Source organism: Rhagoletis pomonella, unplaced genomic scaffold, assembly GCF_013731165.1.
Source record: "Rhagoletis pomonella isolate Grant_MI unplaced genomic scaffold, Rhpom_1.0 Rhpom_scaffold_00002, whole genome shotgun sequence".
Lineage (NCBI taxonomy): Eukaryota > Metazoa > Arthropoda > Insecta > Diptera > Tephritidae > Rhagoletis > Rhagoletis pomonella.
Window position 1 is genome coordinate 94,740,344 of NW_023458556.1, and position 27,146 is coordinate 94,767,489.

Sequence of the window (27,146 nt, forward strand, 5' to 3'; positions counted from 1 at the left end):
CTCACTCGGGTACTCTATGAATTTGTACAACGATTTTGGGTTGCTGTACCCAAACGCGTGAATCAAACCTATTACACACACTTGTAGACAACAGTTCACGCTTTATTACAAAAATAAAATTTACTATATCTGTGCACTAATTTATTAATAATGACGGTTGGAAATATGGTATTTTTTGCAAGTTTCCGAGCTGAGCTGTAAAAAAAAAAATATCCACGAAATATCTCTGCAAAAGGTGTTCAGCCCCTCTTCTTTAGCAACACAGAAAGGAGAATTCTACTTAGTGAGGGTTACAATCCCTAAGCGCGGCCGAAGGCCGCCTACGCAGAAAGGTATTCTCTGCAAAAGGTTTTTAGCCCCCCTTCTTTGGCAACACAGAAAGGAGAATTCTATTGCCTGAGCAGAAAGGTACTCTCTGCAAAAGGTGTTCAGCCCCTCTTCTTGGGCAACAGAGAAAGGAGTAGTGAGGGTTATAATCGCTTTGGAAAAAATCCAAATTTCCGCTGTTTTCAAACAGCTCCCAAGGGGTCTTTAGGAAGGGGAGGGGGGGGGGAGGGGTGACTTTTCATAAAGAGGCGTTCATCCTCTTTCGTTTAGGGGGGGGGGGGGGGGGGTTTAGGGAGCCACGCCCCCTCCCCCTCCGCCCCCAACCCTAAATCGTTGTACAAATAGCTAAAGATTTCCCCCTCACACTCCTGCATCAGCACGACCAACCGCGCAAGTTGCCTTTTGTTGATTATAATTTTTGATCTGTAATTCAGACACATACATATGTACATATGTATATTTCACAATTTTTTACAACCTCCAGTTCAATTGACTTACTTTTTATCCATTATAGTACCACTTTCTTATGTAAATTTTATAAACGCAAACTCCAACGACTAAAAAACAGCAATAGAAGGATGACCGATTAAAAAGTATTCACAGTCGCTAATTGAGTGACTAAGCGACACTCGCAATAGCATCGATAAACGATAACACAGGCCAACAAAAATGAAAAAAAATGGTGGTGCGACAAATGTTAAATCTGTTTTTGATAGACTTTTTTGAGCTGATTACGAATCCGTAAGTACAAAGGATCCAACACGTACAGGTTTTGAGAAAATCGAGGTCAAAGTGTCAAAAAATCGGGCTTTTGCAATATTTGAGAAGCTCTAGCAAAGAGTAAAAAGGTGATAGAACCTTCCACTTAGGCTTAGATTAAAGCAAGAACCCTCGACTACTATCCTCGAAAATACCATTCCTGCACATTGAATTTATGGTCACTTATAGTCATTTATTGAGCAGAAAAAATTTGACTTTTGGCGATGTTTGAGTCCCTGCCGCAATTAAACAAAAGGTGATAGAACCTTCCACTTAAGCTTAAATTAAGGCTTGAACTTTCGACTACAATCCCTAAAAATACCATCTCTTCATCTTGACCCTAAGATCACTTATAGTCGTTTATTGAACAGCAAAAACTGATTTTGGCAGCATTTTTTTTTTCAATAGCACAATTTGCCAGCATTTTTTTTATTGTTCAACAAATGACTGTAAATGGCCATCAAGTAAAGTTGCAGGGATGGTATTTTCAGGGGCAGTAGCCTAGGGTTCTAGCTTTAAGTTAAGCCTAAGTGGAAGGTTCTACCACATTTTTACTCTTTGCTCGAGCTTCTCAAATATTGAAAAAAACCGATTTTTTGACACTTTGACCACGATTTTCTCAAAATCTCTACGTGATGGAATCTTTATAATTACGGATTCGTAATCAGCTCAAAAAAGTCTATCAAAAACAGATTTAACATTTGCCGCACCAAAATCAGTGTTGCCCTGTGTAATCGCTTATTAGTCGTTTATCTACTGCCAGTCGACATTTGCAATAGGGGTGATTGTTTTTCAATTGAATGAAATAATTTATTTTTTTTTTATTTTTTGTTAGATATATTTTATTGTGTATTCATTGTATTATTCGCAACTTATGTTTATTTATTTTTAATGTTGATGCTTCAAACTTTTTTTTCGAAATCAAAGGTTACAAATAAAAAAACGCGTTTAAACTAAAACAAACCAAAAATTTTTCAAGTGTGCCATTAAATAATTCTAAATATACATGGCTATCACATAATCCATCGTAGTCCGATTTTTCATGAAAGCTACGAAAACGCTATCATTGAATTCGAATAGCTACGAAGGTAGCGTATACTTTGAATAGAAACGTTCAGATTCAGTGATCGCATTTCCGTAGATTTCACGAAAAATCGGACTACGATGAATTCTGTGATAGCCACCAGTAAAAACTTGCTTTGCAAATTTACAAAAGTGAATTTCCGATATTAGCTCTAATACGCTTATACCATGTTCTGACCGACAACGAAAACACTTTGAAAACGTGTTTTGGGATTGTGGGCTGAAGGCTGTTCACACCGGCTGGTAGTGTTTTCATTGACATTTCTTACATCCTCTGATTACAGTTTTGCTACACAAAAACAAAACTAGAACGCTCTTCCCTCATTTTCTTTTCATTAGCAACCTCTTACTCTCATTCTTATTTTACTTTCGCCAGCCAATCAACAATAAATCCGAAATGGCGTATTAAAGATGATAAAATATGACTTCCACTTCGACAAATAACCGAAAAAAACTAGTGAAGACACCGATTGGAATGAGTGGAACGTGAGTTTTCAAGAAGTTTTCAGCGAAAACTGGTTTTCGTTTGACAGATTTTACATGGACGAAAACACAAGTTTTAAGTCGCAAACCAGTTTTAGCAACGAAAACATGTTTTCGATGTCGGTCAGAACATGGTATTAGCCTCATTGAGATATGATGAGTTGGGTTCAGATTCTTCAGACTGTAAGTATTCAAAAACTTCCGGCTGAGGAGGTGCATTTGAAATAAAAGGTGTGTCATCGCATCGATAGTTTATGCAAATATTCTGCAACGCACAGCAGACATTAATAATTTTTGCGGCTTTTTTAGGAGCGTAATGCAGCTCTCTTGCTCCTAGTACACACCTCCATCTATTTTTAAAACGCCATTGGTTCTTTCCACAACGTTACGTGCGCGGGCGTGAAATTCATTAGACTTGCTTTCTGTGGAGCCCTCTCCCGCTGATCTGTGCGGTGTTAGCAGCCAAGGCTCCAATGGATATCCAGCGTCGGCTATGAAAAAAAGAAATGTTATTAAGTGATTCAAAGATTTTATTAAAAATGTACCTAGCAACCAAACATTTCTTGTGCCTCGCAAATAATCCTCCTTCATTGAAACCCTTAATTGACTGGTATTCCAAATTAATGAGTCATGGCTGGCCCCAAGGTGTGTAGCATCGACATATCTGATTGTCATTTTGTCATCACATCCCTGCAGGTAAACTTTTATTAGCATAAGTATGCGCACAAGAAAATTTAATTAACTTACCAGCAAAACATTCATACTATAGTAGCCTTTTCTGTTATAGTATGAGTGTTTATTACTTTTAGGGCCTACAATTTTAACGTGCGTGCCGTCCATGCAGCCAATGATGCCAGGGATATTAAATTTTTGATAAAACCTCAAAGCTATTTCTCGCATCTCTTCTTTAGTATGCCACGTTATCCACTCATTGCAAAGGGATGACTCAAACAGGTCCAGTACTTCAGAAAGGACTTGGCTGAAGCTTGACTGTGATAATACAACATCTACTTGCCTGCCCACGCCTTTTTGGTAAGCTCCTTCACCAAAAAAATCTGAGGCAAGCTGATAGCTTTACGACGGTGTCTATTGCAAAACGTTTTCCCGCCGTTGGCAAGGCGTTTTGCAAAACACCCAACAAATATTTTAACGTAGGCTTATTGATTCTATACAATTGGTGAAAACTATAAGAAATATACACAGATATTTTTAACTATTTCTTAAGTATTATTCATTTCATTTGCACCTTGCATTGGGTAATTCAAGAGGATTACACTTGTCGCGTAAAATCCTTCTAGACACCCTTTCAGCCAACTGCTGGCTGGAATTATATTCCTCTTCAATTACACAAAGGTAAGCACTACTCATTTTCATTTTGGTATTTAACACAAAATATTAAGAAAGTTTTCTATGCCGCCAAATCAAAACAAAAACATAAGTGACAGGCCGCGGAAGTTTACAATAGCATGTTCGAAATTCGAACATAAGTTTTCATTCACACGAAATTCGCGATATGAATTTTTTGTTAATGTGAAATAAAAAATTCATGGGATTGGTTTATTCACATGAAGTTTACAATAAGTCTGAATATCTTCCCATGAAGTTTTACATTATTTAAAAACCTTAAAAGCTTCATTTAGGCCTGGACCTGATCATATTCCGACCTGTTTTCTTAAAAACTGCGCTGAGAACACCTGCGAGCCTTAACAACTCTATTAAATTTGTCACTAAAACATGGCGTTTTTCCGTCAGCCTGGAAGGAGTCTTTCATAATATCACTTCACAAAAACGGCAGCAGGTGCTCTATAGAAAACTATAGGGGCATAACGAAGCTCTCCGCTATCCCCAAATTATTCGAAGCAATTATTGTTAATCAGCTGACATATTCTATATCTTCTTCAATTTCACGGGTTTTCTAAAGGAAAAACTACTATCACTAATTTATTGGAGTTTACAGTTTTAGAGAAAATGCTCATTTCGACGTAATATACATCGATTTCAGTAAAGCCTTTGACAAAGTATGTCACTCGTTACTCATCCGTAAACTCGACCTAATCGGCTTTCAGCCTAGTCTTCTTCAATGGATCTCTTCTTACCTCTCTGATAGACCACAAAGAGTTATTGTTAATAATTGTTCTTCCAACATCATTAAAGTTTCTTCAGGAGTTCCTCAGGGAAACCACCTTGGTCCGATTCTGTTCCTGATATTCATTAATGATATTTCTTCTATAATAAAACATTCAAAAATTTTAATGTATGCCGATGATGTGAAACTTTTTAAAACATTGTCCTCTATCGAAGAAAGTTCTTTGTTACAAGCGGGTCTGAGCAACGTGGTTAGGTGGTGTAATGCAAACTATATGCCACTAAACCTTCAAAATGCAAAGTTATGTGTTTCTCTGGAGGGCTGTTCAACCAGCTGTTTATTCAATATCAAATTAGCAGGGATCCAATCGATCGAGATGTCGATCTTGGTATCACAATGGATTCCAAACTCAATTTCAACCATTATATTAATGTTACATACTACGTTTATACGCACGCATTATTTGCAAATAACAATTTGCAAAATGGTAAACTTTGCCGTATAAACGCTGAGTTAATTTTTTATTTGCAAATAACTAAATCACGCAAATAAGTATTGATTATTTGTGTACTATTTGCAAATAAGAGCAAGACGCCGCCATTATTAGGTTTATTTTCTTTTTCGATGGTCATCTTATTGCCTTTTTATAATCAACACGTTACCATTTTTAACTTTATTTTCTTTTTCGATGGTCATATTATTGCCTTTTTATAATCAGGCAATATTAAAAAATTATTTTTCACCATCGAATAAACAGTGAGTTAGGTATTTGCAAATTATTTTTACTTGCAAATAGCTTATGTACGTATAAACGTAGTAACAGTCAATAAAGCCAAGGCGTTTTTGCATTTGTAAGGCGATGGTCAAAAGAGTTCAAAGATCCTTATGTTACAAAAGCTCTTTTTACCACTTTAGTTAGACCTATACTAGAATACGGATCTATTGTTTGGAATCCCCACTACCAAGTTCATTCGGAAAGGATTGAATCAATTCAAAAACAATTATTGCTTTTTGCATTGCGTAATTTTAACTGTGGTTCAGATTACAATCTCCCCCTTATACAAGTCGTCAAAAGCTCATAAATTTGCCTACACTCTCAAGTCGTAGCGAAATGCTAGGTATAATATTTATCGTAAAATTAATGACAGGCTTGATTAATAGCCCGGCCCTCCTAGCTGAGGTAAATTTTAATGTTCCCTCTCGAGTGTCAAGACACTTTCGACCTCTATTTTTAAAGCCATGCAAAACCAATTTTGAACTAAACGCATCATTCCGTGGTTTATGTCAAGCTTTAACTCTCATTCCAGCACGTTTGACATATCGGACTCGATTTTTACTGTCAAAATTTTACTTTGCATTTGGCACAGCAAAATTCAATTTATTTCTACACCATAGAAAATTTGTTCACCCCGTCTCACCTCGGAGAAAAAAGTTACCGATTGGCACAGGCCCTTAGTAGTAATAACTTTATTTAAATAACCATATTGAGCAGAATAAATGTATTTGTTTATAATATTTTTCAAATATTTAATTATTGTATGTATACAAAAATTAAAACTACAGTAAATGTCAAAAAATAACCAAAATGGGAATGATCTTAACAACTTCACAGGTAAGAAAAAATAACCAAAATTGGTTAAAAGTAACCAAAACGGCAACACAGCACACACCACCGTACATACACGTAGCGACGCCCACACATCTTCGGTACGTACATACAGCCAGGGTTGCCACTTTGGTAAATTATTACCAAAATTGGTAGAAAAAATTTGGGTTGGTAAAAAGGTAAATTTTTTCTCATTTTGGTAAATTTTTGGTAAAATATTTTGTTTGAAAAACAAATAAAGTTTAGTTCCCGCTTTATTTTTCGTAGCTAACTTTATATTATAAATTTCTTTCAAAAAGGGTAGTCTACTTTACAAATTTTTACTTGTAAAACATTGAGAATATTTAAAACAATTATCAATTATGAGTCACGGTATTTGTCTATAATAACTCCAGTTGAAGTTTTTTCAAATGACGATGATGTTGCTTTTGGTTTCATAACTTTCGCTTTTGGTTGAAGAAAACCGAGAAGATGCCGTTAATATCATCTCAAATACCATATCATTAGTTAAATAAAAAGTTCCTTAAAAAACACCTAGCTTACTTTGTAAAGCGCCTCAGAAGTATGTCTGATACCAAATGAACATTCTAAATTCCTACTTACATAAGGCGGCCACGTCGGGTGAAGGGCAATACCTTACCAGCAACTTCCACTTCACCCCGCCGTCCTTACCACTTCACTGACGAATCTCCCTTAATTTAACAAAGACGTGGCCGCTTTATGTAAGTAGGAATTTAGAATGTACATTTGGTATCAGATATACGTCTGAGCCGCTTTACAAAGTAAGTTACGTGTAATGCAGAGCAGTCGCTCGGAGTAGTTCGGCGCTTGGAAATAACTTCGGCTGCACGTTATTTTGCAACTGACAACGTAATGTGTCGTCGGAGGTCTTCATTTTGTGCTTTACTAGTAGATGACATTGGCCATGATGACAATTTTGGTACTAAAAACTGAAAGAAAACATGGCCTACCTCCTAAGGTGTTTACTTATTTTCCCAGTGGGCTACTTCAAATGAATACATACTCAGATAGTACATATATAAATACCTCGTATATGCGGAATCCAATACCACGTCATGTATGTACAATAAAAAAGGTATTTGGTAATTATTTTTCTATTACTGTTTACTTTATTAATTTAAGTTAAGATTAATAATAATAATCTTATAGCAAGTTCAAGGGAAATACCATTCCACAGTTTTGAGTCTGGTAATGTCATTTAGATTCTGGTAATGTTTACGAAGATATTAACATACATATGCACCTAATACGGGAAGCCTGATTTTCTAAAATATGTATTTATATATATATACTTAGTAGCTTATACCCGCGGGTTTCACCCCCCGCTTTTATACAAATATGAAAAAGAATTTTATGATGTTAGATTTTATTTCTGTGCCCATTTCGTTATAGCTCGTTATTTTTTAAGCGAGTTAAGGTATTTAGGCCGTTTAAAACTATGAAATTATAAAATCTCGTCTGCGCGCTAGGCATACGAAAGATATCAATCCCGCTAAGTTTACCTCAAAATGGTTCCAGGTATACGACGCGTGAATGTGTAACCTTCTTGGAGGTGCCAAGGCGGGTTTTAATATTTCCAACTCAAATTTAGTAACCTGGCCTTGATAAAATACCACTTCTCATTACTGTAGCAAATGCCTCAAGAGAGCTTTAGATTACAAGGCCGAACCTGGCTCTCCCTTTTCCATTTAATGAAATTTATTCTGTCAGTACGGCACTTATAAAATAAATCTCCATAACAAATTTAAAATACTTCGAGAGATTTTCTATCCTTCCAGAGATATGTATTAAGAAGTTTTTAGTATGTATGGGAGGCGACATGCCTCCTTTTTTAATAACTCACATTTTTTTCATGAGCAATTGATACATTTTGCATACACAACTCCATACCAAGTTCCAGTATTCTTCCACAAACACTTCCAGAGATATGTGGCAAGAAAAAGTAAATTTGTACTGGAAGTGCCACGCCCCCTTTTCCATGCTTGATCTCTCTGCAAAATCACAGCGTATAATGACAATAAAGTGAAAAGCAAGCAAAAAAACATTAGATACTATGCAAGAGTCAGTGATGTAGTGAAATATGTGCTAACCACTCTACCCAACATTTTTTTAAACGTTGATAAGGAAAATTAAAAGCGGCTATGAGCGCTTTCCCAAAATTTGCTTGCACCACATTCATTTTAGTTTTTTCCATGAATTTAGAATTGATTTTACATATCCCAGTACCAAGTCCCAGTACTCTACCTTGAACACTTTAGGGCCGGTTGTTCAATGTCTGATTAGCGCAAATCGGAGGTAGAAGCTCCGGTTAAGCACAACTACTGCTTTATTGATCACATGTTACATGCATGATGTTGAAATCGTCGATAGTGTAGTGGTAGTGATAACCAGACATTGAACAACCGGCCCTTAGAGATAAGCAGTATAAAACAGTAAGTTTGTACGGAAAGAACCCTCTCCCCTTTTCGAATAACGACCAACGGTGGAGTTGCCACACCACCTTTTCCAATAACTCTCATTTTCTCCATGAGTATGGTATTAGTTTCACATACATACATACATATGTATTTCCATACCAAGCTTGAGTGCTTTTCCCAAACATTTGAAGAGATATGCAATATGAAACTTTCAGCCAGTATGGGAGGTGCTGTGCCTCTTTTCCAAAAAGGTCCATTTTTCTCCGTCAATATGAACATGATTTCACACAGTGTTGGCAAACTGTTAATCTGATTAACGATTAAAAATTAATGATTAAAATGTTAATCGCGTTTGACGATTAAAATTAATTAGTCGTAATCAACTGTACGATTAATGATAACATTTTTTTAATCGTTACTCGCTGGCTGCGATCACGTTTAATTAATTTAAAACATTAATCGTCAATCCAATTAAAAACAAAATCTGATTAATTTGTCTAGTTTGTCCGAATTTGAAACCAAACACCAGTTATAGTAATTATTTTGTGTTTTGCGTTTATAAAAAGCACATAATATAAAAAAATTATAATTATTGTTATTAGTAATACATAAACTGGGAACTTTTACAAACGTTTGTTGGTATATATCTTAATGAAAATGCACACCAAATTGCTTAGATTGATGAGGAAGCCCGACTTAGCCATACCGGATTTACTTGCTTTGTTTGCACAGGAAAATTCCAGCATAAACTAATTAATCACCAAACCTATTTGATCAAATTAAGAGTTAATGATTAAAAATTAATTTTTTTAATCGCGGTTACGATTAACTGTTCAGTCAGATTAAAATTAATCATGATTAACTGTAATCAGATTGAATTTAATCGAATTTACTAATTGATTAAAAAATCAATCGACTGATGCCAACATTGATTTCACATACATATCTCTATACCACATTCCAGTTCTCTCCCACAAATACTTCCAGAGATATGTATGTAATATGAAAATTCCAATTTGTATGGGAGGGGCCTGAGTCATCGGAATTACTTTCAGTCTAAGACCATCCTTGCGAAATACGTAGTAAGTGTACCAAATTTCGTTCTGATCGGGAAACCGGTTAAGGATGTGGCCTATTTTTCAATCCAGGTCATAAACCATCTGTGAGCAAAATTTCATTTTCAAACAGGTGGCAATTCTTAAAAAAGTACCCTAGTTTCCAATCTAGATCATAAGCTATCTGTGTGCAAACTTTCATGCAAATCAGGTCAGTCATTTCCGCGTATTAGTTTAATTAAACTTTTCTAATAGGTGGCAACTCTTAAAATGGTAGCCTGTTTTCCAACATAGGTCATAAGATATCTCTGTGCGAAATTTCATGCAAATCCGTTAAGACGTTTCCGCGTATTAATATAACTAAACTTTGTTAGCAGGTGGCAACTCTTAAAAAAGTAGCCTATTTTCCAACCTAGCTCATAAGATATCTGTGTGAAAACTTCCATGCAAATTAGTTCACCAATTTCCGCGTATTAATTAAATTAAACATTTCTTACAGGTGGCAACTCTTAAAAAAGTAGCCTAGTTTCCAACCTAGATTGTAAGCTATCCGTGTGCAAAATTTCATGCAAATCCGTTCAGTCGTTTCCGCGTATTAATTTAATTAAACTTTTTTAACAGGTGGCAACTCTTAAGAAAATTAGCCTATTTTCCAATCTAGGACATAAACTATATGTGTGCAAATTTTCATGCAAATCCGTTCAGTCGTTCCCGCATATTAAATAAATTGAACTTTTTTAACAGGTGGCAACTCTTAAAAAGGAACAGCCTATTAACCAATCTGGCTCATAAGCTATCTGCGTACAAAATTTCATGCAAATCCGTTCAGTCGTTTCCGCGTGATGATTTCCCAAACATACAAACTTTCACATTTATAATATTAGTAAGAGTAAGATAGTAAGATATATGAATGTATTTCATTTTTTTCAGCCTTAAAAGGATTTACTTTTCAAAAATGCAAATAAAAATTTATTTCTTTGGTTTGTAAAATTTGTCTATATATAAAAGAATTTGTGATGACCTGAATTGTAAATCTAATAAAAAAAATTGGTTATTTTTCCTTACATTTGGTAACTTTTTCGTCTAATCTTGGTTAGAAAGTTTTTAGAGCGGCGGTAACACTGCAGATGACACACGCGCTAGCGAGAATAACACCAATCCGCCGAACGTCGACACTCTCAGTTGGATATACCTGCTAAAGAAGAAGCTAATAGAAGAGTGCAAACTATATCGACCTGCGCAACGCGTTTAGCGCATATGTAAAAGCGAAGCGCAACTGCAAATCAACAGAAATTTACTCAGAGGCCTCGAAGAGGAGATTAAATCTAAAGAGAGAAGGCCCTTGAAGCCGGCCATATCCCCTCCATCCAGATTGACAACTCAAGCCCACAACCAGAAGATACGGGGCGTGTAACACCAAGACGCATAGAGATGAGCGACGCTGAACTAATGAATACTGTTCGTCGCTGGGACGTGCATTTTTCAGGAGACGACGCACTTCTCCCAACCCTACCAGATGTTCTACGCGGGAAAGCCCTTTGATGGTATCGCGTAAGAAAACCGCATATCCACTCATGGGCTGCATTCCGTGCCGAAGTGAAGGGTTTCTTAGTGCCAAGGCCGCATATGAGTCAGCTGGAAGATGCCATCTGACAACAAAAGCAACAGAGCAGAGAGAAAGCTGAAGATAACATCCTGGCACTGCAAACCCTGATACGCCAACACCCAACTATGTGCAAAGAAGACCACCTTCAACGCATCTATCATGGCATATGCGTGGAGTACCGCCTCTTTGTTAAGCGAAGTGAGTGCAGGACAACTGAAGAGCTGAACTCACCGATGAATTTGAGCTCCTGAAGAGCGAAGAGGCCAGGAAAAATAGACAGACGGCACACAGCCTACGGACACCGGCGCCCTGGTCACTTATGTCGACGAATCTGTGGACCTTAGCTTTCACAAATTGGGCAAATATGGGAACATTTTACTTTCTCTTAAAACAAAACCACTTGTTTAAATCCTTTTTGGGTACTCACAATGTTTTAAAATTTGCCGTTTCTCAAGTCCGGCTTCTATATTTTTTTATCTTTACTTTTGTTTCCATTTTGACTAATTCTGATAACAGTTTATTTGTTTATTTTAAACTCATCACACGTCACTTTAACGGAAACACTAACCTACACCAACATACTGGTAAGTCAAAGAAAGGCAAAAAATTCAAATTTTGTGTGTGTGCATGCTTTTATAAAGGTTACAATGTTTTGCTTTAGAGACTTGCATTAATCAAAGAATTGCACGTATTGAGGGTTGTGGTTACCGTGTACGCACTGTAAATATTTTTCATCGGATAAACAGAAATTAAGTTTCGAACAATTATAAAGCTGAACCTATGAAAAGCGCCCTTTTAGACCTTAAGTCCAAATTTGAGGGGGTATTCAAAATTCTAAGTATGTATATTTTTTGTGCTTCAATAGATCTATAACTAGCAGTCACACAGTATTATAATCCCGACGAAATCCTTGACGGTGGTACGGAGAGGAGAACGGTACATGTCGGTAGGAAGTTTAGTTTGCGTTAAAGTCTAACACTGACGGAGTTAGGCTTTCGATGCTTCCTGCTCGTAGAATAAACATGCGCAGTAAAAAGTTAACTATTCAAATCGACGAATAGGTTTATATCATATTTTTTTGTTAATATCTGTTTATGTGTTTTTGTACAACATACCTCTATTGGCTACAATAATTTTAAGCTATAATAAAAAAATGTTTAGTAAGTTATTAATTTTGAATTTTTTTTATAGGAGTGCCCGCCGAAATTTCTTTCTGGCCACGCCCATGTTGTCTATCGTATGAAAATTTATAATAGAAGTGATAATCTCTATTTAAAACAAGTAAGAAAGTCTAAGTTCGGGCGGAGCCGAACATTAAATACCCGGCGCAAGTATTAAATGTATGTTTTTTCCGAAAGATACCGCTACATGGTAAGCCGGGGTGTATCAATTTTGAGTAAATTAGCGTCCTTAAATTTCGAAATATTTCTGAAATTTACCGTTATATGAAAATCAGCCGCAATTTTAGTCCGATTTCAATAATTTTCAACTTTGCTTTTATGTGGCAAGCACATTAACCATACCGAGTTTGGTACATAATGGTACTACGGTTACCGAGATACATATATCTGATGATAAGTAGGCGGTGCCACGCCCATTTTCCAAAATTTCACGTAAACGTATTTCTTGGTAAAGAATTGTTGCAAGCATCAATTTTGAATAAATTAGCTTTAATATTTACTGATTTATCGAAGATTTCCTATTTCTCTAAATTACCGTTATATGGGATGTGGGCGTGTTTATTGTCCGATTTTAAAAATTGCAGGGGTTACCAAGATATACACATGTAACCATAAGTGGGCGTGGCTACGCCCATTTTCCAAAAATTTATAATATTCTTATTTTTCGTCAAAAAAATATTGGAAATATCAATTTTGAGTGAATAAACTTAAGTAGTTACTAAAATATCGCAGTTTTCGTACTTCTGAAAATTACCGTTATATGGGAGGTAGGCGTGGTTGTATGATTGTGCCCATTTTCAATACCATCCGTCCTACGCCCGAAAAAAGTGCACTTACCAAGTTTCGTTAAGATATTTCAATTTTTACCCGAGTTATCGTGTGCACAGCGGGACAGACGGACGGACAGACAGTCACCGCTTAATCGATTTCTCTTTTCATTCTGATCATTTATGTATACATTTTTCGTATATCTATCTCGATTCGTTTTGCCTGTTACAAACAACCGTTATGTGAACAAAGTTATAATATCCTCGTGCACAAGTGCGCTCGGGTATAAAAATAATCAATTACAGCAATGTAAGATTATAAAATTAGGTACCTACATTTTCCCTATATAAACACCATTTGCGCATGCACTTAACATGAAAATAACAAAATGCGCGAAATTTTAAAGTTTTTCGAAACCCGTTCCATTTTCACAAAGTGAGACCATCATATTTGGATTCAGCGGAAAATTCTAGATAAGTTTGATGTATCAAACGCCGTGGTTATGAGAATTTTAAAAAATTTCAAGATAAGATAATAAAACAGAAAAATTTGACCAATTTTGGCTATACAAAAACCACTTGCACATGTACTAAACATAAAAATAACAAAAACGAGCGGTACAGCCGCATCAAGTTAAAGATCCGTAAGTTTCATATTTATATCTAGCAGGCAACACGTTCATTTCGTAACCTGAATATTGCGAATTTTGAAAATTTCGCAACTTCAAGCAAAGTTTTTTTTATAAGGAGTGAGCTGGTCGGGTCGACTCGTAGCTGTGTTTCGTCTATGATACGCACATTTAATTCCTGAGTAACATAAGCTGCTTACCCTAAACCGTTATACGCTAGAGTCAATTAAAGTTCACAAAAAATAAGTAAAAAATACTTAATTTTAAGACGCTGCCATTATTCAGAGGTATTGTTTTACATATACGATTTTCTTTGCTTGTATCAAAACTGTCATCTTTTGCCTTCAAGATGCCGCCTCAAGTGAGTAGATATCTGAAAAAGAAAACACTTTAGAGCTAAATTTGTTAAAGCTTAAAAATCTCGATTTTTAAAGCTTTGGATTCGGACAGGCGAAAACGAGCGTTTATAAGAATTTAAATTAGCGTAAATTCTGTTCTTTGGGACCCTAAAGAAGAGTTCCTCAAAGTTACAGCAAAATCTAAAATGGGGTTGTATTTGCAGACGTTTCCATATGTAATGACTCTTAAGAGATTTCACCGACCTAAAGATGTTTAGATCGCCGAAACAACACCCCTTGGTCGGGTAAACACGGGTCATTCCGGGACGTAGAATCGGCTCTCATGGGAATGCAATGTTTTGGCAGTTTGTTTTTATTCTCCAATTTAGTTTTGTTTTATTTTACTTACAATGTTGCTAAGTGTTTAGCCGAGCTGTTCTTCCAGTTTGTGGCATGCATCTTGATATTGTTACACAAATCCAGGAACCGAAGAAGCTTTTTCACGGTGTTTGCCATTGCCTGCCGAGGGGAGAACGGTGTTAGAAAAAACAACTGCGACTCTGTAATACCTGGGTTCGATTCCTGGTCCGAAAAACATCATTCTTGATTTCCACACCTAAATCGAAATTGGTATGAAAAACGCAGTAAAACCAGTAAAAATCAGTACATTTTCTACTACTATAAAATGCGTGACCGCAAAAAGGACACCGAAAAAGCGACGTCAAGCTATTGAAATCGCATTTTACCATGCGTTAAATTCTAAGAAGGTCCGGCTCTTCCAAAAAGTAAAATTAGTGAGGAGCATTTAACAATAAAAATGATCAAAATCGGTTAAGATTTGAAGGCTAAGCAGATTTTTTAACTCAAGCTGCTTTTCTACTCTGCGTCGGTGCGGTGATCTCGCAAAGATCCTAGCGATTTACAATGGAAAGCTCCACCTTCATATCGTGATTTATAGTTGCCCTTAGCAGCTGTCGTAGTATTAATTCATACCCATTCCCAGAAGGACAACGAAGAATTAATTTTTAAGGGCTATCACTGAACCCGTCGTAGTCCGAATTTTCGTGAAATCTACGAAGATTCTACAATGAATCCGAATAGCTACGAACGAAGCATAGACTTTGAGTGCATAGCAGGGATGAAAAAGTAGGTACAATTGTTCCTTTTTCCGACGTTTGATTACAAAGGTACATTAGGTACAGTCAGTAGATTTTAGGTACAATTATTATTATTGACCCATATTCGCTTTTTAATTTCTGGAAATATATTTAAAATGCTTTCGAAGTTATTTACGGCAATTTGATTATTTTCTCTAGACTTGTTTCACCTATTAAAAGGAATCGGATAAATAAGCAGACTTTTCGTGTTGTTGCTGGATAAAGAAGTATACTTCGCAAAGTGAGTTTTTTGTCTTTTTCGCCAATATTTTTCAGTAGTCAAAATTAGACAAAAACAACGCTTCTCCGATTCCCATTAGACTATAGTCTATAAATATAGGCTCAGTTAAAAAAAACCCTAATTATGTTTAAAGTACATCCATCCTTTTTATTCATGTTTTAAATAAAATTTATAATAAAACTACAAATGAATAATGTAACTTTTTTTAGGTACAATCTGTCTCATTTAGGTACATTTATTTTATGATATTAGGTACAATCTGAAATTTCAATTTTTCATCCCTGGTGCATAGGCTCGTAGTAGAGGGCTGCAGGAATTCATTCAAACTTCTAGCCACGCAGAGTACAGTAGATTTCATTATTTTCCTTCACATACAAAACACTCAGCCTTTGGAATTTTGTAAGTTATGAATATGAGTAGTCCACCTGCAAACAGCGTTATGTGATTTTATAATAGAAAGCCAAAAATTTGAAAAAACGACTACGACAACAAGTAACATTTAAATTGAATCTTTTTTATTATTACCTGAAAATTTGGATAAATAAGAGCCTTATAAAATTATAACATAACATACCATGACATAAGATAACATTAACAGTCTATACGACCTAAAGCAGTTTTCTAGGTTCATCAGATGATACTTTTGAAAGTTTATAAATCAGTATGATAGCGACTTTTGGAAGAAGAGTTAAAATTGTATGCTATTTTTTCAGAATATAAAAAGATTTTGCACTGTATTGTTAGTGGACATGAAACTACTTTAAATACTGGTACATAATCCACCAAAAACTAAAAATCGAAAAAATTTTACATAGCGCACTTTGCAAGTGGACTACTCATATACACTTTGTTTTAAATTTTCTACCTTCAAATGGAAGAATATGAATGAATGAATTAAAAACATTCAAATCATTCGAACTCATTCCAATAATAGTTTTTTTCTGCAAACAAGTTTGTTCATATTGTAATAGGACAGCAATACATACATACACATATGTCTCTAAAGAGACTATTCCGAGATTACTCTCAATCGGGTACAATTGGGCATTAATTAGTCGCAACTAGTCTCATACGGGTACTAATGGAGGTCAATTAGTCTCGACTCATCCCTTATGGGTATAATTGGAGATCAATTAGTCCCCAACTCATCTCTAACGGGTAATATTAACGATTTAATGATATGTACGCACTCAGCCAATGAAATTTCATGTGCGGCGTTGGCACACAGAGAGAGTATTCGCCTAATAAAACTGAGCGCTCCGGTTCGAATCTCAGCTGGCGCAAATTTTTATTTTTATTTTTTAAAAGTTAATAGTCGCTTTTTATACCCGTTCGGGTATAAAGGTGAACAATTAGTCTCTTCATAGGACATGCTCGAACAAAAGCGATCAGTTCATTCCAGTGGTATTAGTCGCATGCTCCTTTGCGATTGCTCCCGGAGTCATCCCGGATTAGTCCCATTTTTTGCAGGGATGTTTGTACATACATATGTATGTGTGTTTATGTATATAACCCAGCCAGCAAGAAAACGTACATTTTACGAACATCATGTTTTACGAGGGATTCTCGATCGGCGAAAAGTTAGAGAAAGGCTCGAAAACGATAAAACAATAAAAAAGTAAAAGAAAGAGGCTTTTTGTAATTTGTCGACACAAGAAAAAATATTCATTCTGTTGGAAATTTTTCTTGAACCACAATATTTTATAATATATTATATTCGCATACGAATGCTTTTTCGATACGTTTACGATTGTTCGTAGGCGCTCGACAATTTCAAGCGAAAAAGTACTCGAAAACGAATCGTAAACGGCTATCATAAACGACTTTTTAGCCAGTTTTTCTTCGAAAAAATATCCAGTTACGAGCTCGTTTACAATGATTGTGCTGGTTGGGCATACATATGTACATAGAAAAAATATTTTTGGATATTCATAAAAAAAAATTTTAATGTACTTCAATTCAATTTAATTTCACTTTGTGTGAATATTGTAATGTCGACACATATATCACAACATGTATTCACTCAAATTCAAAAAAACGTTAAGCCAAAATCATTCATTCGTTTTGTATATGAATAATTCATAAGCCGTTTTGAATGAATTCATGCAGCCCTCTAGTTCGTAGCAGTTCGGATTCAGTGATCGCATTTTCGTACATTGTATTAAAATCGGACTACGATTGTTTCAGCGATAGCCCAGAATATGTTTGTCTTTGTTCAGACCAATTTTTTTTTTCAATTTCATGTAGAATTTAAACATTTTTATTGAGGTAAAGCATCGACCTAAGATGTCACAATCTAGGTTTTATTTTGCTACAAGTATACGGATCGATCAGTCGCGTTTAGTTTTTTATTAGCTATTTTGGAACCAAACTGAATTGCTCGCTTTTTTAACTTAGATACATCTTTTAAGCCTAATTGAAACCCAAATAGTCGCAAAAATAGCTTATCTCCAATGCCTTCTTTCAAAAGAAAACAACAAAGTTGGGAAGGTGACAAAGAACGAACATATTGGGCTAATTTCTCTTCAATAAAAGGTGCTCTTAATGTTTTACCGTTGTCGGCTACAACTCTATCGTCTCGACCTAAGTTACGAGCCCATATTCGATTCCAGTCTTTCTCCAATTCTCTATGAAGGTTCATAAGCTTTTCATCTTCATTCCCCTCAAAACGACAAAATGCATTTCTGTGCCTCGTATACCCTCCGAAAAGCTCGTCAGCACCACTCCCCACAACAACAACCTGGAAATATAAATAAATTAAAAACGTATGTTTGTATATTAAATACGTTTATATAAAGGTCCTATATTATAAATTTTAATTTTACGTGTCATTGTCGTCAATTCTCCTGTATTTTTTTTACTATGATCAAACAATGGCTTCAGAAAAAGTACAAAATTAAAAACATTCCAGCTTCACAGACTGCACTGTAACTTGTAGAGGAGCTATCGCCCAAAAAGGGGGATATCCCGAGAGTAGTAATATGGCTATACACTGCCATGGTCAGATCTAGAGATGGGCGCGGGATATCGAAACCTGCGGGACCCACGGTACTGATTTCAAAATGCCTGGGATGGGCGGTATCGGGAAGGTCTTCAAAAATTTTGCGGGCAGAAAATCTTTAAAAACGTTTTATGAAATAAACACTTTTTATGTTTTATTGACACGAACACGAACAGCGAAGCAAAAAAAAAAACATTGGAAGATGCCAGTTTTTTTATTATTTAAAATTAATTTCAGAGGATGTTAATTAATCTCAGTAATAGCTTTCAAGATCCACGGGACCCACCCTACAATTCTGTAAAACGTCGGGATGGGCGGTTCCGAGACTTAAAAATTTTATTTCGGGATGGGAGGAATCGGAACTGAAATTTTTGTCCCGTGCCCATCTCTAGTTAGATCCATATTCCTCTATGTTGTATTGGAATGGTGGCCACTAAAGAAGAAATCAGATAAATATCATAAGTTACAAAAAGTGTAGAGGACGGCTTGCACAACACCTACTGAAGCAATGCACGGTTCTAACCATCCTGTCGATGATGATAGTGCTCACTCTTGATAAAGGGTATAGCATAAATATACCAAGCAGAGAATCAAAGCAGAGAAGCAACTTGGGCTACTGGCAGGACATATCTTGATAGGCAGACATACAGAACGCCTGCGATACAACAATGACGAACAATTTACATGCATCTCTAGTTGTTTTCAGGAAAAACTTTCTCACAAACATTTTTTTAATTTGAAAACAAGAGTGAAGGAAAGTATAAAAGTATTCTAGAGACCTATACCCTTTCGACGAAGCTCGTTACTCGTCTCACACAGGAGATACGACTCCCTGGGACGATTTTCCGCGTTCATATATGTAAGTATATTTTCAAATTATTTTTACATTTGTAAAAAAATTCGTTAAAAAATTAGTGGTTTTCGATGAGTTATAGAACAATTTCTTCTACATATCTCCTTCAGTAGATTTAGTAACATCGTGAACCTTATTTTTTGGCCTAAGAAAAATTCTAAATTGTAATATATATAATGAATACGCTCTGGTTGAGAGGGTTTATGCTTTAAGAAATTTAAAAGTGTTTGGATTTTATACTCCACTGAGCACAAGGCGTCAGCTTGCTCTACTAATAATTATGCCGCAAATCACATACGCTGAGGTAGCTTACAGCAAGCTTGGCAGCAACTCGATGCGCAAGGTTGATATTTTGTTTAATAATGTAACCCGTTATGTGTATGGTCTCACAAGGTTCGAGCATATATCGCCGTGGAAGTGTAGCCTCTTGGGTTGTGAAATATCAGAATATATGAAAGCCGGAAACTGTGAGTTTCTATCAGGGTTGTTGCGAATATTCACATTCGAATTCGCAACCGCGGAACTTCCGCATAAATTTTAACATTCGCATTCGCAATAATCAATGCGGAGCTTTTGCCAATGCGAATATTGTGCAAGTGCACTGATAAAACGTATATCTGGCAAACAAAAAAATTTTGCCATTTTTTGCTACGTTAAGACTGTCCGCTACGTCGACCTTCTTTCGCAATTTAAAGTCAAAGAGTAAGATAATAGTAGGTATTTCCAGCGGAAATGTTCAACGGCTGGCTATAAAGAGAGTCGAGTTGAGCGTTAAAAGATTACCTTTAATTAGGTAAGAATTAGGTAACTATCGAATATTAAGTATTTGTCAAAGGTCTGTTGAAAAAATTGGACGCATCGCTAGTTTTTTTCAACTTTTTCTTAGAAAAGTGCAATTATTTTTTTCTCACAAAACTTATTATTCTTAAGTTCTGTGTTTCCTTTTATTAGCCTTTCAGCTCGAAAACAAAAAATTTTATTTTAATTTTGCGTAAATTGTAAAAATTAGCACGCATCGAAGTAAAGATGGAATTATATGTAAATAAGTCAACAGCCAAGTTCACAAATTAAATAAGAATTAATTCAAGGTGAATTTTATATCTATTGAGGAGTGGGACTTGGCATGTAATATATCTATTAATACAAAAAGCCGTAACTAACTAAAAATCCAAAATAAACTTTTTTTGATTATGATGCATTTCCTCGAATCATAAGACCCCCACATCGTTTTAGGCTATACAAAAATTTAGTTAGTTGTGTTTTCTGCATTTCAGCGACAATGTGAAATAGTATTAACGATACTTATGTTGAAAATTTTCGTTCGCCTCAAAAAATATATCAAAACATATTGAGCGCATGGAATGGAACAAACGGAAAACGGATAAATAGGGCTTATGGTACCGACAGCGGTGAGTAATTAATTGTGACTGCCTGCAACTAGGAAAAGCCGAGTTCAGCTAACTAATAAGAAAAAATTAATTACAAGGTATTCATTACAGGAGAACCTTTCCAAGAAGTCACCCGGGAACTAGGCAAATCTGAGACCTTTATCGTCCGTGATTCCATAATAAAAATTATTATAAAAACGCGGCACCTTTTTAACAAAAGAACAAGGCTGCTGGCAGCCACGACTTTCAAAACAGAATTTTCTTCGAAATTTTCATTCCTAGAAAATAACAATTTATTTGCCATATTCACCTATTCACAACCTCGCTATAGGCGCACATTTTTCAAACCAGTCACAGAAGACAGGATTAAAAATGAATTACAAAAACTAAAATCGAAAAACGCTGATGACGTAACAGGTTTTCCTAATTCTGAAACAACCAAAAGAATTGGTGCTCCAAATTGGAACATAAAGGTGTTTAAACAACGATCTTGTCATGATGCTAGATTGTGAAGATTAAAGTCAGGAGGATACATCCGACATTTGCAACCCCGATGCAATTGACAAAAAGAAATTGTTGCACCGCAATAAAAAAGGAAATATTACTGAAGTCCTCTCAACTGGTGCATCGTCAATCGAAAAGAATTTACAATTTTGTCAAGTTTCAAGTTTTTCAAGTTTGTCGCCTCGAGCGAGTAGTTATTTAGTGGCGCAGGTTTGGTTTACCACCCGTTAGGAAATAAACTGTAATCCGATAAGTTAGCAAAATTACTCTTTCTTAAATACCATGGTGAAACGAATACGGAAGGTGGCGCTGATTGTGATACCGCTAACTCTCTCTTGAAAATTTTGAGAGAATTATGACTTCACAGGAGATTTTGTGTATTGCCTGTGTAACATACATACGCATATACACATGCAAAACATATACATACTGATAGATCTCTCTCAGCTCTCTCCGCCGGCAAATATCCGATAACGTCATATTCACGTTACTCTCCCGAATTTCACATCAATCAGCGCAATCTTGTATTCTATCGGTCTTGCTTAAATACATTGTTCCAATTTTTTAATTGAAGTACTAAATAAAAAAATATTATTGAAAATTAATAACTTTTCCATTTTTTATTTACCTAAATCCCCTAATGTACTCACCAAAATTATTTCTTAAAAATATTTGACATCCGCATTCGCATCCGCGGATGTTAGCTTTTAAACATCCGCATCCGCATTCGCATCCGCAACATCCCTACTTTCTATATAGACTGGTTGTTATGGAATCTCCAGGGTACCTTTTTAATAAGTTAATATTTACTAGGTCTACACGGGTAACACATCTAATTGTCCCTCACTTTAGTAAGTTAGCAGCAGAGAGACTGTTTTTCGTCAACGATATACGTTTGTGGAATTCTATCCCTGCTGGTGTAAGAAGTAGTCAAAAAATATTTTCACATATAAATATAATCTCAATCAAAGCTCGTTTTTAATCACCCCGTTTACACAGGCAAATCTCAGATTACACAGGGCAACACTGATTTCGTTTCCTAAAATGTAAAGTTGTTGTTGATAGACTTGTTTGTGCTGATTGCGAATCTGTAAGTATAAAGTTTCCATCAGCTTTAGATTTTGAGAAAAACGTGGTCAAAGTATCATAAAATCGCGTTTTTTGCAATATTTGAGAAGCTCAAGCAAAAAAAAAAAAAACAAAAGGTGATAGTACCTTCTACTTGGGCTTAAATTAAAGCTAGAACTCTCCGCTACTATCCCTGAAAATAAAATTCATTCACCTTGACTTGGTGGTCACTTATAGTCATTTATTGAACAATAACAAAATACTGGAGTATTGTGCTATTGGAAGAAGGAAAATTGTGCCAAAATCCGATTTTGCAGTTCAATAAATGACTATAAGTGACTTTAGGGTCAAGGTCCAGGGATTGTAGTCGAAAGTTCAAGCCTTAATTTAAGCCTAAGTGGAAGATTCTACCTCCTATTGTTTAATTGCGGTAGGTACTCAAACTTCGCCAAAATCAGTTTTTGCTATTCAACAAATGACTACAAGTGACCATCAAGTCAAGGTGCACGAATGGTATTTCCAGGAATAGTTGTCGAGAGTTCTAGCTTTAATTTAAGCCCAAGTGGAAGGTTCTATACCCTTTTGTTTTTTTGCTAGAGCTTCTCAAATATTTCACTATTTTAATTAATCGAGCGAGGAGATCGTTTAGATGCAATTAATCTGAAGCAATTGATTTTTTAAACAAAACTTAAATTAACTCGTATGTCTGCATTCCGTAAGAAGAAACCCCATTCCGAATTTTATCGCATAACTGTCATAAAACCTATGCTGAAAATGTATGTACATATGAACATAAATTTATTACTTTACTCAGCATTAATAATCAGGGCTATCACGGAATCCATCGTAGAAAATCTACGAATTCAAATGCCCGCTACGAATACGAAAAAATTGCTATCACTGAATCCGAGTGAACTCGAAAATATCGTTGCCAGCTTCGAATGCTGATTCGAAATCAGTTAGTGCAAAGGAAACAACAGACATTTATGTATGTCATTTTGCTCACGCTGGCCAATCAGGCGCAATGGCCGAGTGTGCAAAGTACTAGACTGCCAATTGAGAGGGCTGAGTTCGAGTCCGATTCGTGGGGCAGTGGAGACTTTTTTCTTTTTTTATCTAGTTTTTGTTTATTTTATATTTTATTTGTTTATTTTAAATATAATTTTTTTTTAAATACATTTTTATGATATTAAAGTAATTAGGTTTATTCCCTAATAAATTGTTGCTAAACTATTATTTCCTCGATTAATGCAAGATATTAATTCATTAAATAGCGTCTAGCAGATGAATGCGTGTATGTACATATGTATGTATGTATAGCAATGGTATTTTACGTCTACGTTTACACAAATATATGGAATTATATCAAACTATTACAAATTTGGAGTACAATAAATATTTAATATTAAAAATAATGCAGCCTTCTTCCACAATTTTTAAGATTGAGTGATTCTAAATTTTGTTCCGACAGCATAATCTCGTCGTAGAGTATCTGTACGAATCTTCATTACGAACGGATTCAATGAAGGCTCTCTACGAATTTCGAATTTACGTTCGTAGCCATTCGGATTCTATGATAGCACTTTCGTAGATTTCACGAAAATCGAAGCTACGATGGATTCTGTGATAGCCCTGAATAATCCCAACGTTTTTTACCCTCCATTTCCGCCCATCCGCACGAGGGGCGCAGTCCGCATGACGTACGGAACCAGTATTTTCAATTTTTGCGCCGAGCCACGATAGGCAGGAGTTTGTTAAGTGTTGAGATCTAAAACTGTTCAGCTCAGAACTAAATTCATCAGCCGATTTTATGTCTTTATGTTAATGATTCATTTATTGAGAGAAGATAAATAGTATCGCTCTCTTATTCAAAATTAGTTTTACATGCTTTCAGAAATAGGGGACAAAAGTGTCTTGATACCCGGGAGGGAACATTAAGGCTAACTTCACCCAGAAGATGCGGACTTGAAATTGAGCCTGTTAGTAATTTAACTGTAAAAATTGTACCAAGCATTTGCCTGCGACTGGAAAGTGTAAGAAGATTAATAAGTTTTAATCGGCTCGTATAAGGCGGAAGGTTATATTGAGAATCCCAACGCAAATTTCTTAAAGCAAAAAGTAGGAATTATTTTTGAATTGATTCTATCTTGTCTAAGTAAATTTGATACCTTGCATTCCAAACCATCGAACCGTATTCCAGAATTGGTCTAACTAATGTTGTAAACAGGGTTTTAGTGATATAAGGGTCACAAAATTCTTTTGACCATCGTTTCACAAATGCAAGTACGCCTTTAGCCTTGTTTACTGTCACGTTAATGTGAAGATTAAAATTAAGCTTAGGATCCATTGTGATACCAAGGTTCACAAAATTGTATACCTGTTCCACGTTATGGTTACCTATTGTATAAGAAGAGGGATGGATGAACAGCTCTTCGCGAGAAGCACATTATTTTACATTTCTTAAGATTTTGAGGCATACGATTTGCTTTACACCAGTAAGCAATGCTGTTTAAGTCTGATCGTAGCAAAGACCTTTCGTTAATTGAAACGTACGATTTATAAAGCTTTACATCATCTGCATACATTAAAATTTTGGAAAATTGTATACCTGTAGAAATATCGTTTATAAAAAGCAAGAACAGAACTGGGCCTAGGTGGCTATCTTGAGGGACTTTTGAAGTAACATCAGTGACGTCAGAGATAGTATTTTTAAACATTACCCTTTGTGATCTATCATAGAGGTATGAAGAGATTCAACGTAGAAAATTAGGTGGAAGACCAAGAAGATTAAGTTTATAGATGAGCAACGAGTGGCACACTTTGTCAAATGCTTTACTGAAGTCAGTATATATAACATCAACAGTTTTGCTTTCACTAAATGCTTTTGAGATATAGGATGTTAATTCAAGTAAATTTGTAGAAGTTGATTTGCCTTGCAAAATCCATGTTGACTATATGAAACGCTAGAAGAGATAGAATGCGTCAACCGATTTGTTATAATTGCTTCAAATAATTTAGGAATTGCAGAAAGCTTAGCTGGTCCCCGGTAGTTCTCCACTGAAGATCTGCTACCGCTTTTATGTAACGGGGTTATGAACGATTCCTTCCATATAGTTGGAAAAACGCCCTCTTTAAGAGACAAATAAAATAACGCTGTTAACGGCTCATAGAGATAATCAGCACAATTTATAAGAATACAAGTAGGGATCTGGTCAGGACCATAACTGAAGGACTGCTTTAAGGATTTCAGATAAACTAATACATCATCGGGAGATATTACCGGGATATTTATTGAGTTCATTGCACATAGTTTAAAAGGATAGTCAATAGGGGTATTCTCCAAATCTTGCAAAGCCATTGCACGGAGCACGGATTGCACGGATTGCATAAATTGCAAACACACAACAAGAAAATTCATGGGAAACAACATTTCCTATCGCTGCAAAATATGCAACGTCGAAACCCATGTATATATTTTGCAAAATAGCATAGCAAGATAATAGCGACCCTGTGCTAGTTGTTTTGTTGTTGGAATTGCTACATATTTCTCTCATTCCTCTCATCTCGCTCACTTAATTTTTTTTTGCTGTCTCTTGTTATTGTATTTGATACATAATTTCGCTGCTTGCTCCCCATGCATGCTACCACTTTGCAATGGGGTGTTCTCGTACTCTTCGAAATTTGGAATAGTATTTTTGCATTTCGTGCAATCCGTGCATCGTGCAAGACTTCCAGAATACCCCTAATGTTAGCATGTGAGTTAATGGAATAATTGGATTTAAAAAACTGAGCGAACATGTTAGAAATTGTTTGATTATCACCAGAGACGGTATTTTGATACTTCATGGCGGAAGGAAACCCACGTACATTTCGCTTGGAGTTTACGAAGTCATAAAACGATTTGGGGTTATATATTATACGCCGTTTGATTTTACAGAAGTAAGCTTTATAACACTTTTTGTTTAATTCAAAAAACTTATGACGCAAAAGTGAGTATTTTACATAGTATGAGTGTAAACCGGTTTTTTTTGTGTAATCTAAAATAACGCAACTTTCTGTTTTTCAAATTTCTCAGTTCTTTAGTGAACCATAACTGTGTTTGTTCTTCAGAAACATACATGCGTTTAGGCACATGCTTTTCAAATAATTTATGTAAAGTAAAGTTAAAAAGTGCAACGCTTTGTTCAATATTTTCTTTATATGCAGGCCACGACAATTTAGACAGTTCTTTGTTAAGCTTTTTAAAGTTAGCTTTCGAAAAATCAAAGCGAATATTTTGTTCGTATGCTTGGGTACTACAATTTTGACCATTAATTATAACTTCGTAAGATACCTCCATAGCAGGATGGTATACATCTTCGGGCAAAACTAGTGGATCACACTTATTTACAACGGACTTAGATGCATAATCAACATAAACAAGATCTAATACTTTACCAAACTTATTGTGAAGCACATTAACCTGAGTTAGGCAGAGTTCAGCCATCTCCTCTAAAAATACGTTGTTGCACGCTTGGTAAATTAAAATCACCCAACACAATCATTGAATCAGAGGGTTTAGTCAGTAAATTAACTG

The 27,146-nt window shown here is 35.6% G+C and overlaps 1 protein-coding gene across 1 annotated transcript in view; it reads right to left on the reverse strand.

Annotated features, from left to right (window-relative positions):
- Positions 1–18,019: 18,019 nt before the first annotated feature.
- Positions 18,020–27,146, reverse strand: part of LOC118734207 (asparagine synthetase domain-containing protein CG17486) — a 212,510-nt gene continuing 203,383 nt past the window's right edge. The window contains exon 3 of the mRNA XM_036463928.1: positions 18,020–18,496. Within this exon, the coding sequence (XP_036319821.1) occupies positions 18,068–18,496 (429 nt within the window). The 3' untranslated portion in view covers positions 18,020–18,067. The remainder of the gene's footprint in view (positions 18,497–27,146) is intronic.